General features: G+C 47.8%; 1 protein-coding gene across 2 annotated transcripts in view; it reads left to right on the top strand.

Moving 5' to 3' along the window:
* The first annotated feature begins 1,641 nt into the window (after positions 1-1,641).
* Pla2g4e (phospholipase A2 group IVE) overlaps positions 1,642-15,239 on the top strand; it is a 36,108-nt gene continuing 22,510 nt past the window's right edge. For both annotated transcript variants that reach the window (XM_048793058.1, XM_048793059.1), the window contains exons 1-4: positions 1,642-1,742; positions 8,047-8,119; positions 12,942-13,078; positions 14,786-14,917. In XM_048793058.1, the coding sequence (XP_048649015.1) occupies positions 1,647-1,742; positions 8,047-8,119; positions 12,942-13,078; positions 14,786-14,917 (438 nt within the window). In that variant the 5' untranslated portion in view covers positions 1,642-1,646. The remainder of the gene's footprint in view (positions 1,743-8,046; positions 8,120-12,941; positions 13,079-14,785; positions 14,918-15,239) is intronic.

Below are 15,239 nucleotides of genomic sequence, written 5' to 3' on the forward strand. Positions count from 1 at the left end.
GCCTTGGAGAGTTGTGACTAGATAGATTATTCTATCTTTCCAGATTTATTCCTTCACAAACCCTGCTTTCTCTCTGCCCAACTTCCACTACTCCATGTCTCACTCTCTACCCCACATATCTCCTCCCACACAACTCACTACTCAGACACTGGGTCATTTGCATATCCTGCTTTCTGGCCTCCTTGCCCTTGCTCATGCTATTCCTTCCTCCTGGGATGCCTTTCCCCCCTATCATTAGTTGAAATCATACCCATCCTCTAGGGCCCAGTTCAGATGTCACCTCCTTTAGGAAAGCTTCTTGGATTCACTCTTTCCCTCCCCAACTGGAATCCATTTTCTATCTTCTGTGCTCTCCAGACAGTGAGAGAATTCTGTAAACTACAAATCTTTACAGATTCTGTAAACTACAATGAAGAAATTATATTGATCCTCCTATAATACCTCCTATTATCACAGGGAGCCCAAGACCTCAGACCCTCTGAGGGATTGGATGCATCTCACTCCTCAGCTGGACCTCAGCAACTTGAAGGCTGAGTTTTCCTCTCTTAGTAGCACATATGCAGTAAGTGCTCATTATGTGCACAAATGAGGGTGAATTTGTGGAATCTGCTGAGGAACGTGCGTGCTGTACTTGTGTACTTGGCAGTGAGTAAATGGCAGGACAGGAGGGAAGCTTCCAGGTCAGCAGGCCCAAGGCCCCATCCTCTCTCTGGAGGGCCAGGCACATGAAAAGTCTTCCAGATACCACTGACTGGGTCCCATCCTGGCATTTGGACCCATTCTTCCCTGTGTTCAGATCTCACCCTGAGTTCCTTAAAATCATTCCTATCTGTGGGCCAGAAAAGCCGGTTGTGGGACCTCAGGCAAGAGTTCGGACAGAAACTCCCATTTACACAGCCAGCAGTTGAGCAGGTGAAGCCGCCCTTGTCAGGCCAGAGTGAGCCAATCACCAGGCCAGAGATAAGAATCATCCGGGTGGGGCAGGTGCATCCTCCAAGTTGCCTGAGACCAACAGGGGCTGGGCACGCCCTCTGCACCTGACCCCCCAGGAGGTAGGGAAGGGGCACTGCCTCTGATCCTCTATTCAACAAGTCTTCAGGCAACTATCTTCTTTCTTTACCCTCTAATCTAGGGACCCTGATCTGGTCCCTGCCTTTCATGAGGTCCCTGCCCACAGTTCCTGGGGCACCAAGCTCTGGAACTGAAGTGGAGTTAGAAGGGAGGATGCCATTCCCCCAGAGGGGTATTTTTGAGCCAAGACCACCATGAGCTGGAGAGATAAGGATTGCCCAAGTCATGGCTGGACCAATCCTAAAGTCAAGAGGGTCCAGCCACCTCCTTTTTGCATTGCCTGTACCTTAGACAGACTGGTCATTCTAAGTAGCTTTGGCTGCCAACAGCTGAGCCCAACATCCAAAACCCCTGATGGTCCCTAAATTTCTGAGATCTAAAAACTGTGGTTTCTTTAGCACTGAGGGACCCAGGACCAGGCAGGCACCCTATCTGTCTATCCCCACCCCCCACCACCCTGCCTCTTAACCACTCCTCAGCCAATCCTAGCCACTGCCAAGAGGCATCTGGTGGGGTGGAGCTCTGAGTCAGAATATAAGTTCCTGATCATGCCATCCAGCTGGAGAGCCATCGAGATGCCACAGAGGCAGGTACCTGCCTGGGTCTCCCACTCTCTGCCAGACCCGTGCCAAGCAGAAGATGACAGGCACTTGGCCCCCTGTGCCTTAAAGGTGAGGGTGCAGTGCTAAGGGGCTGGGGCTGGAGGCTGAGGGCCAGGGAGGCATGGCCATGGAATGAGGGGCTGGGGCTGGGGGCTGAGAAGAGGAGACAGGCCCCAGGGAGGAGTAGGGGCCATTATACTCTTTAGAGACCTTGACTTAGAGCCTCTCTCTAGCCCCTGAAGGAAAAGGTTTGGCCCAGTTGGGCTTCTAGATGGATGGCCCAGGCAAGAGTATCCACAAGCCCTACAAGGCTACATGCAGTGGCTCGGGGCCATCCTCAGGGGCCAGGTCAGCACCAGGGTAGACAGTATTGCCAGGTAGAATCCACATTTGGCCTGTCCTGGTAGCAAGTGGATATTAACCCAGTGGACATCCTAAACTTTGCAGTGTGTGTGTGTGGTGTGGTGTCATTGTGGTAAGAGTTTGTGGCATCACCAGTCTGTTGCCGTCAGTCATAAAGTTGCCCGCCTGGTTTACAGTCAGGGCTTCTGAGTCCAGCCAAATCCACAGTCTCCCAGAAAGACCTCTGGGCAAATGGATCAGGTTGCTAGCACCTGAGACCAACTCTGTACTGGATTTCCTGTCTAGGCAACAAGGAGATGACTTCAGTTTTCCAAGGTTACCACAGGCACCCCATGGGCAGGATTATTAGCTAACTCCTCAAAGCAGCAGCAGCTTCTTCACTCTCCCAAAGCCCCTCGCCCTGCCCACACTGAATCATTGAAGATGAATGATGCTCTGAAAAGGTTTTTGTTCCTTTGGGGTGGGAGATGGAGACTCTGTTCAGTCTCCAAGGAGCCCGAGGAGGGGAGCTCCATGCTGCATGGTGACTGGAGCTACTGCCCTGACCAGGATGGACATTCCCTCCAGGGGTGTGCCCAGAGTTCCCCAGAGGAGACATTTTCCCCAGAGGGGGCAAAACAGCCATCTGGCTTCTCTGGGGTGACCTCTAGTCTAAAATGTTGCTCAGACTGTCTACAATCTGTTCTGAGGTCCCAAAGGTACCCATCCTATTGGGGAGGGCCCATGTATCCTAGAAATTATCCCCAGGTTGGGCTGAGCTCTGGCCCAGTGTTACAGGGAAACAATGGCTACACCCAGCTGTCCAGGGAGGAGGAGGTGGCATCATCTGCCAAGCCTGCCCTGAGACATCCTAGGGAGAGTAGCTGTCTTCCCTTCTCCAGGCACCCAGACTGTATAGGATGGTCTGTGAGGAGATGCCTTGCCTGATGGGCCTCACACCCACCACATCTGAAACCTGGTGATCAGACCCTCCCTCATCCTCACCTCTACCTAGAAGACCATCTGTAACTAAATATTCTTTTGACTGATTTGTGGTAACAGCTGGACCCTTGGGTATAGAGAGAGCTCCAATTTAAGGCTGAGGTTTTATTCCAGCCTCTGCCAATCACTAGCCCAATATATGACCTGGCACAGGTTCTTGGCCAGTGTTGCTCATGCATCGTGAGACCCAACCTCCAGGTAAATGGAAAGTGTACCAGAAAGGCAGATAGACGTGCACTTGGGTTCTGGGTCCTGGCTCTACCACCTGTAGACAGTGTGAGTCTGTGTGAGATATAATCTCTCTAACCTCAGGCTTTTCCCTCCATGAAACAGGGATAATAACACCATCTTAGGAGGCTAGCTAGAGGGTTGGGCCTCCAGGGGAGGGTAGTACATTTTGTTCTCCACCCCCACCAAAAGTCATATCTATAAAATTAGGGCGGGAAGGGGCTGTGTTGGAATGTAATAACCAATCCTGAGATTCAGCTCCTTTCCGTATGAGCTAGCAAGGTCCCCCGTCCTGACTAGGTCTCAAGGGGAAGTAGAGTCCTGGCAAGATCAACCCTAGAGGTCAAGACCAGGAATAAGGCTGGGGTTGGATGTATCTATAGTCTGAGAAGTGGGGTTCTCTCTCCCATGTGGCCTCCAGAAACTAAGGCCTGTCTTTCCTGGCACAGTGTACCAGTTCAAGTGGCTGAATACAACCTCTCTGCTGCTTGCTAAATAGTCCCTGCCTTGACCTACAAGCCCCTGGTGTTCCCTGATCCTCATCCCAGGGTCTTTCCCATGCCCCGTGTACTGAGGATTTTGTCCATCCCTAACCCAAAGCTGCAGCTCAGTAGCCTGGTGCCTGACCATGCTTATTATTAAAAAGTTTTACTTTCACCTTGATACCCAATTCTCTTTCTGGGATGGACTTATCCAAATCCCTAAAGTTTTACTACACCACAAATGACTCCATAACCTTGTTTTCCACTGGTTTCTGGTTTCCATCTGCATATTCGTAGACACCAGGCTGTATTCTTTTGCATCTTACTACTATAGATCAATTACTTCTGGGGCCATGAATTTTTGGTCACCTCAAACACCAATCCTGTTGAGTTGTTTTATCAGGAACAAACTATGTACATTCTTTTCAATCCAAGGTCATTTTACATAGGCCCAGTTCCTGGAATTCACTTGGACCCAGACTCAAGTCCCATAGTCCTTGCATACATACTACCATGGTCCCTCTGCAGTGTTTCTCAAACTCCTTGTAGGCTCTATCTGTAGCTGGCGAAAAGTAAGGGCACTTTTTGGAGTATTTTAAAATTGGGTCTCTCCTGAAAATTCCTGAACTAGAAGGTGTGATCCGAGGGACAAGGAGACCACTGAGGAGTCCTCTGTACCTACTAAAAAATGGTAACTTCTCTAAGGACTCTGATAGTTGTGATGTGCTTTAGATGTTCACCAAAAGGGAATGTTCATGGAACACGTCAATAGAAATGTTAGTTAAAACACAGCCAGTGGATGGACTTCCAAGTTTGGGGGTTATTTGGGGGCTTTGGGGAGGATTCATGGTAAATAGTAGTCTGTTAGAAAAATTGGTTCTGAGAGAAGAAGACCAAGGAGAGGAGATGAACACAAGCAGCATCTGCTTTATGATCACCAAGGACCACTTTCAGTAAGGTGAGAGTATAGCAGTGGTCCTGAATACAGCCTTGAGGGTTGGAGTTGTATTCGAAGTCGAAGTTCCTCTGATTCTAGCTCTATGTCAAAGGGCTTAGTCCCAGATTCTCCATCTGTAAAGTGAGGCTAGTCAGAACTGCTCCACAGGGTGATTGTAAGGATTAGGCAAGATTGTCTATACAGAATAAGTGCACGGCATGTGGCATGTGGTAGACCCTCAACAGATGGCCACTCACATCGCTATTATTGTTGCAGAGTTAGAGTAGGACGAAATGGTTGACTTCATTGGCAGATAATAGGCAAGAATGTTTCCTAGAAGGCAGGAGACTTTGGGTGAGGTCCCTAGAGAAGCGGTAGATTCTCTTTCTCCCCTAGAACAGGCAAGGAGCCAGGTTGGGCCACCAGCAGCCCCTCCTGGCAGCAGGAGAAGGGCTGTTATGGTTGAAAGGGCTGTGGGCCTTGTGTTCAGAGTCCTGCAATGTCAAGGACTGACCCTGCTGGGGTGAGACCTTCGCAGCTTCCCACCGGGACTCCAGGTGCCCTCTGAAAAAGCAGCCGATGGGACCAGACTTGCCAGGACCACACTCCTGCTGCAAGTCAACTCCTGCCTCCTCACCAAGCCAGACCAGGACCCACTCTGCCCAGGAGGGAGTGAGAAATGAGGAGCCCACAGTACTCAGAGAGCTCATGTGTTTCCAGAACAAGAAGAGAGGCAGTGTGATTGAGTTTTGGCTCAAGTCAGGATGCTCATAACAGAAAGCTGATAGAGCAGGTTATTCTTCATGAATAGACAATATTTCAGAGTTAATTCACAAGAGGAATCCTTGGACTTATGTGTGACTGTCAATTTGACTTTTTGTTTTGAAGCAGCTGTTGGGGAGAGGCGAGGAGAGGAAGAGACCCTGAAATTACATGTCTACGTCAGGATCTAAATAACTTGGCTTTCCCAGAATCATCATTCTCTTGTTGCTGGTTAGAATTAAGCACCAGAGGTCTGGGGATGTGGCGCAGAGCAGAGCACTTGCTTAGCATGTGTAAGGCCCTGGGTTCAATCTCCAGCACTGAAACCTAAGAATTAAGTCCCAGAAAAGTTTGGAAGGACAGACAGCAAAGTAATACTGCTGATGGAAGGACAGACAGCAAAGTAATACTGCTGATTGTCTCTGAGTGGTATGACTATGGGAACTCTGCATGTGTGCGTATCGAGGAGTACTGGGGACTGACCCATGGGCACTTTACCACTGAGCTACATCCCTAGCCCCTTTTATTTTTTTATTTAAGTCAGGGTCTCAGTAATTTGCCTAGGTTGGACTTGAATTTGCAATCCTCCTGCAAGTGGCCTCCTGAGTAGCTGGGATTATAGGTGTGCACTACCATACCTGGCTGGGAACACTTGTTTTCTTCAAACTTTGTTTTTCCCACAAACCTCAATACTATTTAAGGAGAGAGAATTGCATCCTCTAAAACAGGCACAATGTGGTTCTAGCTGCACAGAAGAGTATATGCTGGGCGATAAGCCCTGGGTTCTATTACAGGGCCCTCTACAAGCAGACATTGGTAGGCTGGAGGAGTCAGGATTCAGGGGTGTTTGCTGTGGGCTCTGAAGTGGGGAGTAGGAGACACTGGTCTTAGCCTGGATAAAACTCTCAGGAAAATTCAAGTCTGAGGTTCAAGCAGGAAATGCATGAACTGCAAAGAACTGGGACCTGAGGGAACAAGCAGGAAGCTTCCTTGGTATGCTGGTTCAGAGCCGGGTGAGGAAGAAAACATCTCGCCTTAGCAGCCTCAGGCCTTGGGAGACCAGAAGAGTCTTCCCAAGTCCAGGAACGTGATGGACTGTGGGGAGGCTTCTGGAACCAAGAAGATCACAAGCCTTGGCAGCAGGAGCCTATGGCCAGCTTGACCTGCTCAAGCACCTGCTGTCCTTGCCCTTCACTCTCAGCCTCTCAGCCTCTAACGCAGGGCCTGACCCACAGTGGGTACTCAAAAATAATACCTGGAAGTCAAAGATTGAGAAAATGATTCGTTCTTGCAGAGAAACAATTGGAGGGGACACCCCAAGTGCAACAGAGGCAGGGAATTGTGTCAGTGAGAGCATGTGGCCCTGAGATCTGGAAGCTCCCCATTACAGAAGCTTAATAAACACGGCTTTGAAACCTGGGGCAGGGAGTCATAGGCAGAGGAGGACTGAAGGGAGAGGACAACTGTGGTTTTGTAGGCAGAAAAAATGATTCAAGGACACTTTGCAGTTACAGGATAAAGAGAAACTAGTGAAGCTGGCAGAGGTGGTTTCAGGGCATCTAAGAAGCAGAAAGTAACAGAGCCTGAGGACAAAAGTGGACCTGGGGCTGTTGTGTCATTCACAGAGGGCAAAGACAGCTGGGGATGGAGGTGGGCAGGACTAGGGAGCCACACCCTTTGCCACCATTACTGGCTTATGGCTTGAGATGATGGCAGAACTCCCTGAAAATGATCAGGAAAAGAGAAGTGGAATAGGAGACACATCAACTCCAAATGAGCAGGGCTCAGGGTGTGTCTACACTCCCAGCCATTGGTCTGAAGCAGGCCCCTGGGGTTAGTGATACCTACAGAGGCATCTGGCAGACATCTGTCATCAAATCAAGGATTACTTGAACTTTTGCCATATCAAAGACAGTTTTGCCATAACAAAATCAGCCAAAACACAAGTGTTAATGGTAAGACACGGCAAAGAAGAAAGAGACAGTTATTTACTGGGAGGAAGAGATACAATGACCAGAAAGATTTGTGGGAAGATGCTCTGAGTGGTGGTGGGGGGCTGAGGGGAAAGGGAGATGCAAATACTCTGGACTAGAGTGAAGCATCAGGATGGTGGTGGGCACCTAGCCTGGGGATTCCCAGGAGGTGTCTGGAAGTGGCCAGTCTATCATCCCTCCCAGTTACACCGTGCATCCTCCTAACTAAGCTTTGTCCTAAGCAAGGGAAATTTTTCTCTGTGTGGGGTGGGAATAAGAAGTTATTCAATGAAGGAGCATGGAAACACATCAGGACTTCCTTGCTATACTGTTCCTTGTGTGTTTGGGGCCAGAATATTCGTTCATTCATTCACCCATCTAACAAACATTTATTGAGCACCTTCGATATATCAACATATTGCAAGTACTGGAGCCACAAAGATGAAAACCCAGACAGGGTTCTAGGATCTAGGAGCTTTCAGAACCTGAGAAAAGACAGATACTAATCAAACATCGACAAAACAGCATGGAGGCTATTGTAATGCAAGTGGGCTGGGGGACAGGAAGGCATGGTGGGAAAGTCACCCAGGGGCACTGGACATTGGGTGACGCTTGAATAATGAGGCCACTGTCCTCTCAATCTGTAGGACGGGCTGTCTCCATGCCACCTGTTGACAGTGAGGGTCATCCGGATGAAAAATGTCCGGCGGGCTGATTTGGGTGAGTATCCTTCTCTCCCCCACTACTTCTCTGCTTGTGGGACTGTTCTGGATATGATCTAACTTACCAGGGATGGTAGTGTTTCCTGGAAGCTTCACTTCCCCTTCATCCTGGTTCTTACTGCATCCCAGGCCATGAGCTCCCAGGGAGTCCTCTGTCTCAGGAAGATACAAAGGCATCTGAGAGGGCAGGATACTTCCTGCACCCATTTTGGGGGGGGGGGGGCTTTTCAGGAGACCAGCCCCTTCCCATGTTGCTCTCACCTTGTCTCATCCAGAGAGGAAGCTTGCCCCACTCACTCACCCTAGGAGAGAAAGCTCTGAGACTGGAAGCGTCATGAAAGGGCCTAGATGTAAGCATCCAGAGACGTAGGAGCCTGGCAGGTGGAGAGGCTGCCCTGAGGGAGGGTCCTGTTTCCTGAGCATCTGCCAGGATGCCCATACACCATTTGATCCTCCCAACAACCTGAGTAGTAGTCCTGGGATGCCATTTTGCCAGTGAGAATTAATGATAGCTTAAGGTAGAAATGGCATTTGATCCTAGGGCTGGAGAGCTGGGGAGGAAATGAGAGGGAGGCTGGAGGCCCAGAAGCCAGGCAGAAGATGTGATGAGGTGCCTGAGTTTTGCAGAAGAGATTGCATGACTCCCTGAGAGATCATATGCAGATGATGCTGGAGTACAGGTAGGAGAGGTTGAGAACCTGAAATGCAGGGATGTGGGTGGAGGAGGGAGGAGGGAGACACCTGCAGCCCCAGAGATAGCAAAGAGGATTCAGACTAAGCCTCTGGAGGGTGCAGTGTCAGCAGGAGCAGTTCCAGCTAGGCTCAAGCGTAGGCCCGAGTCTGCCAAGTGGCCTGCCAGAAGGCCAGGGACCTCTCCTAGGGCTTCTTGGGGCTTTCCCAGCCCACCAGTGGGTAATCTATGGAGCCAGAAAGTGTCCCCTGGCCCATGCCATTAAAGTGGATCGTTCACTTACTTTACTCCTTCTTGGGCAGAGGTCACCCTCCCTCAGGGATAGCCCCATTTCCACATACCCACAGCAGTGACTTGCCTTCCTGTGGCTTCTCCTGAGGTGTGTCTGTCCCAGCCCCTCCAGTCACCCTGGCTGCACAGTCTCATTCTGCATGCCTGCATCTGTGTGCTAGACCTTCCCATTCCCAGGGCCCTATTTTCTGTCTTATCCCAGTGGGGCAGGCTGTGGTTCGGTTCTGCCAGCCTCCTCTTCCCCTTTTTCACACACCCCTCTGGCACACAGGCTGCCTTTGGAGGTCTTCTTTGGGATCCCCTTTGTTGTTTATATTATCCTAAGGAACTGGAGGGCATATGTGGCATCTGAGTACCCAGCCTAGGCTTGTCAGGTCTGTATTCTATGGTTGTTATGACTGAACCATGTCACTACCTTTCTCTGGTTAGGTTGGAGACTATCCCAATGACTTTCAAGTCCTAAGTCACTCTTGCTTGAAATTGTTCCCTTCTAGCTTTCATCAAAAATGAACAGCTCTCTGATTTAGGCCTCTAACCATGTTTGCCATGTTTCCCAAGATTCCAGAAAGGGTAATGGCTGGGAATACACACAGCTTCAGAGACCTGGAAGAGCACTGGGACTGGGAGACAGCCAGGCCTAGAAACTTCCCCGCCATCAGGAGTTTTTATTCCTCTTGGGAAAGCAAATTAAAACCCAAATCAGCACTCCAAGGGCCATCGGGTAGATGTCTCCAAAGGTCCTGGGGAGACAATGTTCTGAACGTCTGTGAAGATAACTGAGTCATCTCTGCCACCCACAAGCCAGGAAAGGAGACAAGTCATTCATATGACCAAGCCCTCTATCACCCCACCTGAAGCAAGAATTGGAATCTGCCTTTGCCTGGGAAGTCCCCTGAAGTCCCTGAAATTCTCAGATTGCATCACCACTGCTTTACCATTCCTTTTGGCCAACACAATTGCCACTGTCCTTAGAGTCAGCTAATGGTGCCTGCTCAATTGTCACCCGCGCCCAGCTGATCTTCCCCTCCATCACCCTCTCTCCAGGATTACCTTATCCTCACACTGTACTCTCTTTATTTCCAACCATTGGTATATTTGGCAGGAGAAAAAACTTTCTGCAAAAGAACCAAAAACCAAATTAATGTTTAAAGGGTGGATATCTGATCAATCTATTCTCTTCAAGGAGTATTTTTGTCTTAACTAGAGATTTAAGCCTTAGGCCAAAATACTGAGATTTTATTTAATGGATTTAAGGGGATAATTTTAGGCATGGACTCAACTGTAGGCATAAGAAGGAAGCAACTGTAGAGGGAGGAAGGCCCTCAAGTCATGAATGCTCAGCAGACCAGGTACAGCACTGGTCAGTCACTGCCTGCTGGCTCCCACCATACAGGAAGCAGACCTGAAGATTATTTCCAGGCCCAAGAGGAAGGGCCAATGTCTAGGAAAAGCCAGAGGGGCCCAAGAGGGCCAAGCAGGTCCCTGGTGAGTCTCCCTATGGGCAGAGCAATTAGACATGTTGACCTGCTTACCTGGATCTGCAGTGACTCAGCACAGAATTTCTCAGATACTGATACAACAGGAAGTTGAGCTGTTTCATTCATTCATTTATTCTAGCCTTATTCCAAAGGGTGGAGACACACAACCTCCCAGCCCTCATGGAACTCACAATGTGATGGAGACAAATGAGTGGATCTGCTGTCACAGCACCGTGTCGCGATGCTCTGCCAGAAGAGGAACAGACTTGGATGCTCAGGGAAGGTTTCCAGAGGAGGTTCCTTCTGAAACCTGAAGCAGCTAGCAAGGAGAAGGCTGGGTGAAAGTAGAAGAGAAGGGTGTTCCAGGAAGAAGCAAGGTCATTTGCAAAGGCTGGAAGATGGCACAGAACCATACATTTAGATACTTAAAAGTGATTGAGTTTGGCTGAAGCCTAGAGTATGAAAGTGCGTGTGTGCACAGACAGGTCTGGGATGTTAGGGTGGAAACATGAGGCCGAGGCTGGGGAAATGAACAAGGAAGTGGAGCTTCTTCCTGAGGACAAATAGGAGCCATTAAAAAAACTTAACTGGGGAGTGGCTTGGTCATGTTTAAGAAGCTTCTTCTGACTTCTCTTGGAAGAAAATATTAGCATAGGATATGTCTGGAAATAGGGAGCCCAGTTGGAAAGTGGCCCCAGAAACAATGGTGGCCTGCACCAAGACAGTGGCAGTGCAGATGAGGGGAAGGGTAGAGCTTGATAGATGTGAAGAGTTAAATGGATTTAGCGTGAGAGTTGAGGAGCACACTTGGTTTCTGGCTGGGGTACCTGAGTTGATGATGAGAGGAACAGGTTGGCCATGGGGTGACTGGAATGATGAGGTCACCATTTTCTTCTGATTCTGTTGGGGGTTTGGTCATTCTTTCTGCCTGAATTAAAGGATTATGATGACATCTAGAGGAGAGTATCATCTCACCTTTATTCAATTGAAGGATGGCTGTGAATTCCTATTCACTGACCAGTGAGCTCTCAAGATGAACCAGACATCAGGAGTAAATCAGAAGCCAGGAATGCTTGTGATGCAAAATGTGGCTACTGACACTGATAAAGCTTTCAAATATAGTGATAATGTGGGACCAAATCAGCCCCGAGAGACAGCACCGATCCTGCTCTCATTAGCAATTAATAACAATATCGTGGGGCTGGGGATGTGGCTCAAGCGGTAGCACGCTCGCCTGGCATGTGTGCCGTCCAGGTTCAATCCTCAACACCACATACAAACAAAGATGTTGTGTCTGCCGAAAACTAAAAAATAAATATTAATTAAAAATATATATATATTAAAAAAAATAACAATATCGTGAACTAGTTTGGATTAGTTCTACCACATAGGACTCCCATAGTAACCAGCTTTACCATCCAGAGGCCTCCTGACACTGGAAACTGATTGGCTTTCACCATTTTCTATGTATCTGGTGTGTTCCCTGAGACTTGTCAGGTGAATGACAAAAGCAATCACAACACTCTTCCTCCCTTCTCCCAGACAAATGGAGCAAGGGAAGCAGGCTAGGCTGCTATTCTTTGATCTATCCCTTCTACTACTCCAACCAGAAGATATAGAAGGCCTTCTTCCATTTTGAAGGCCTATTGGAGCGAGTCAAAGCCTTTTTCTCTTCTCCAGGGCTATCTAGAGAATTAAAAAAAAAAAAAATAGAGACTGAGAAGAAAAAAAAAATACTTGTCCATAAATAAGAAGGCTTTTTGGGTCATAAACCTTATGCTGGGAGACTAGGTTAAGTATGAAGAGCCTGACTAGGTGCAGTTGAGGTATTAAGCCATATGGAAATGGTGGTCCTGGCTCCAAAATCCTGCTGAATAGCTCATTCTGACCAAGTCCACCAGGGCTCCTATTGGCCAACTTCTCATCCTACCTTTTCTCCCCAGGTCAGAGAAAAGCTCAGCTCTACTTTGGTTTTCCTTGTGCTAAGGCAAAAAGGAAACCAGACATTTGGGGGATTGATCTTCCAGATTTTTCCCTGACAGAGGGAAAATTGTGCAGCCATAACTTGTCTCAAACCAACAAACATTTGCTCAGAGACTAGGTGCTTCTGCCTCAGGCCATCTGTGTCCATGTGAATGGTCAATGGGACCTGGCCTCCTCTGTAAGACCTATAGCCTGCAGTCTATGACCTTCTTTGGGTTCTAGGACAACTGTCTCTGGAGAGTTAGACCCTGAGTCAGGAGAGAACCTGAAGCTGAGAGGAGACCTTGCTCCAAAAGAGACTTGACTCCACAATCTCACCTCTCTGAACTTGGGTTGGTTTCTCTCCCTTCTCTCCCACCCTTGTTTTTGTTGGACAGTGAGCCAGACAGACTGCTTTGTAAGCCTCTGGCTGCCTACCGCCTCTCAGGAAAAGCTGAGGACGAGGACCATATCCAACTGCCCAAACCCAGAGTGGAATGAAACCTTCAACTTCCAGATCCAGACCCAAGTGAAGGTGAGATATGGAGGACTGACTGTACCTTCTGCCCTGCCTGCATTTTTGTCCTATCTGTCCTCCTCTTTTCTTACATGTCCTTCTTAAGCATTTTTATTTCTACCTATTCTTGTCCTTCTCCACTCACCCACTAACTACTTCCTTCTGCCTACCTCACATTTCCCTCTCTCTTAGTCTATTTATCCTTCTACATTTTTCTGGTTTCTCTTGTCCTTCTATCTAAATATTGCTGATACTAAGTGTCTCTCGCTCCGAAACAGATTGCCTTTCCAAGACCTTCCAGAACGTGCTGGAAGCAGGAGAATTCACAGAAGGAAAGAGACATTCTATTAAATAGGTCAAGGCTAATCCAGTCAAAGCATTTTTCTCTCTCTTAAATCCTTTTCTGATTGCTTTACTATTTCTATTTCCTTTGGTAGGTATTCCTTTATTTGTTGAGTTTTTTTTTTTCATAGTGGTGGTCTTCAGATATGTGGTGACTGTAAGTCAAGTTCACATCTCCTGTAGAATCCTCCCTTGAGCTCTCCAAGTTGTGACAGCCTTAACAGAGAGTTCTAAAGACAAATTTGACCTCATCATAGAGGCATCAGCCCCAGTCTTGAGGTAGCTCCAGATTATTACTTGCATTTTTCAAAGATGCTTCTCCATTTCTAGTTCACAAGGAGTTCTTTTGATTTTCAGGAAGATCTTTTTAAAAAAATTTTTTTTTAGTTGTAGGTGGACACAGTATCTTTATTTATTTCTATGTGGTGCTGAGGATCAAACTCAGTGCCTCACACATGCGAGGCAAGTACTCTATCACTGAGCTACAACTCCAGCCCTTCAGGAAGTTCTTTATAGTCATTATTTTGAAAATATTTTTCTATCATATATATTATTATGGTGAGGGAAGAGGATTTCCACGTGGGCTTAGTTTGCATCTTAAAATCAGAAGTTAGGCTTCCTTTGATTTAAGGAGTATGGGGCTGGGGTTGGTTCTGAATATGCTTATTTTTCTAGTAATTGCAAGGTCAACATATCTCATCTAGTTGAGAATCCCCAGAATCAACTTATGTCTACCAGATAGGAACATAAACTCAGTCCACATCTCACAGGATGCTAGGAACAAGATCCTAGTCACTCAGAGACTAGTTAGGTCCCCTGAGACCATTAAGTTCAGTTGCTTGACAGGGTAGCTGCTTGACTCTTAACCTGCTGCTTTGGGACCATCCATGGGCTGATGTGCCAAAGAATGGAGTTCATGAATCTCATTCCAACTCTGCCAATCATCAGAACCCCTATAATTCTTGTTCCACCACTCCTCTAAGTGTTAAAATGTTACTTTCCTAGTATGACTTTTCTAGCACAGAAGGGGCTGGCTATCTTTGCTCCCAGGGCTCAATGCTTGGGAGCATTCTCTATCTTGGCAGAGATCTTGCTTGCTCTGCTCCCTCCACCCTTCCTAGCTTTCTGCTAAGCTTGTACAAGGGCAAAATTATCAAGGAGTCAGAGCGGAAAAGTAGCAAGGCTTCAGAGTTGGAAAGCAGTTAATAGATATTTTCCTTCCTTAATTCATTTTCTTCCAATGTCTCTCACACCTGAAAAGGGACCTGTGTGTGTCCTCCTTCCCTCAGACCTACTTCCATGCTAGGAATGAGGTCAGGCTTCTTGTCCTGGGAGTGGGTCAATGCAAACAGGGTGACCAGACTTGCACCCTCTCTTTTCTAGAATGTGCTAGAGCTGAGCGTCTGTGATGAAGATACAGTGACACCAGATGACCATCTCTTGACAGTTCTCTATGACCTTGCCAAGCTCTGCTTCCGCAAGAAAACCCATGTGAAGTTCCCACTCAACCCGGAGGTGGGTACATGGGCCAAGGCCCTCAGCTCCTGCCTGGGGAAGCTATTTATTCCCATGATGCCATTGCATTGGCTCCACAGCCAAGTCAGGAGAAGAGGGCACTTTGGTTCAAATCTCAGCACTATCACTTACTAGTCATGTGGTTGTGTGAAAATCGGTTAACTCTTCTGTGTTTCTATTTCCTCATGTATAAAATTATTGTGCAGGGTTGTTGTAAGACTTCAACAAAAAAACATAATCAAGACACCCAGCAGTCAGTGTTTATGTTACAAAATGAAGATATAAGTGTTTGTTTCCCTCTACCTTTTTCTTGCATTAGAAA

Source organism: Marmota marmota, unplaced genomic scaffold (genome assembly GCF_001458135.2).
Source record: "Marmota marmota marmota unplaced genomic scaffold, marMar, whole genome shotgun sequence".
In the NCBI taxonomy this organism is placed as follows: Eukaryota; Metazoa; Chordata; class Mammalia; order Rodentia; family Sciuridae; genus Marmota; species Marmota marmota.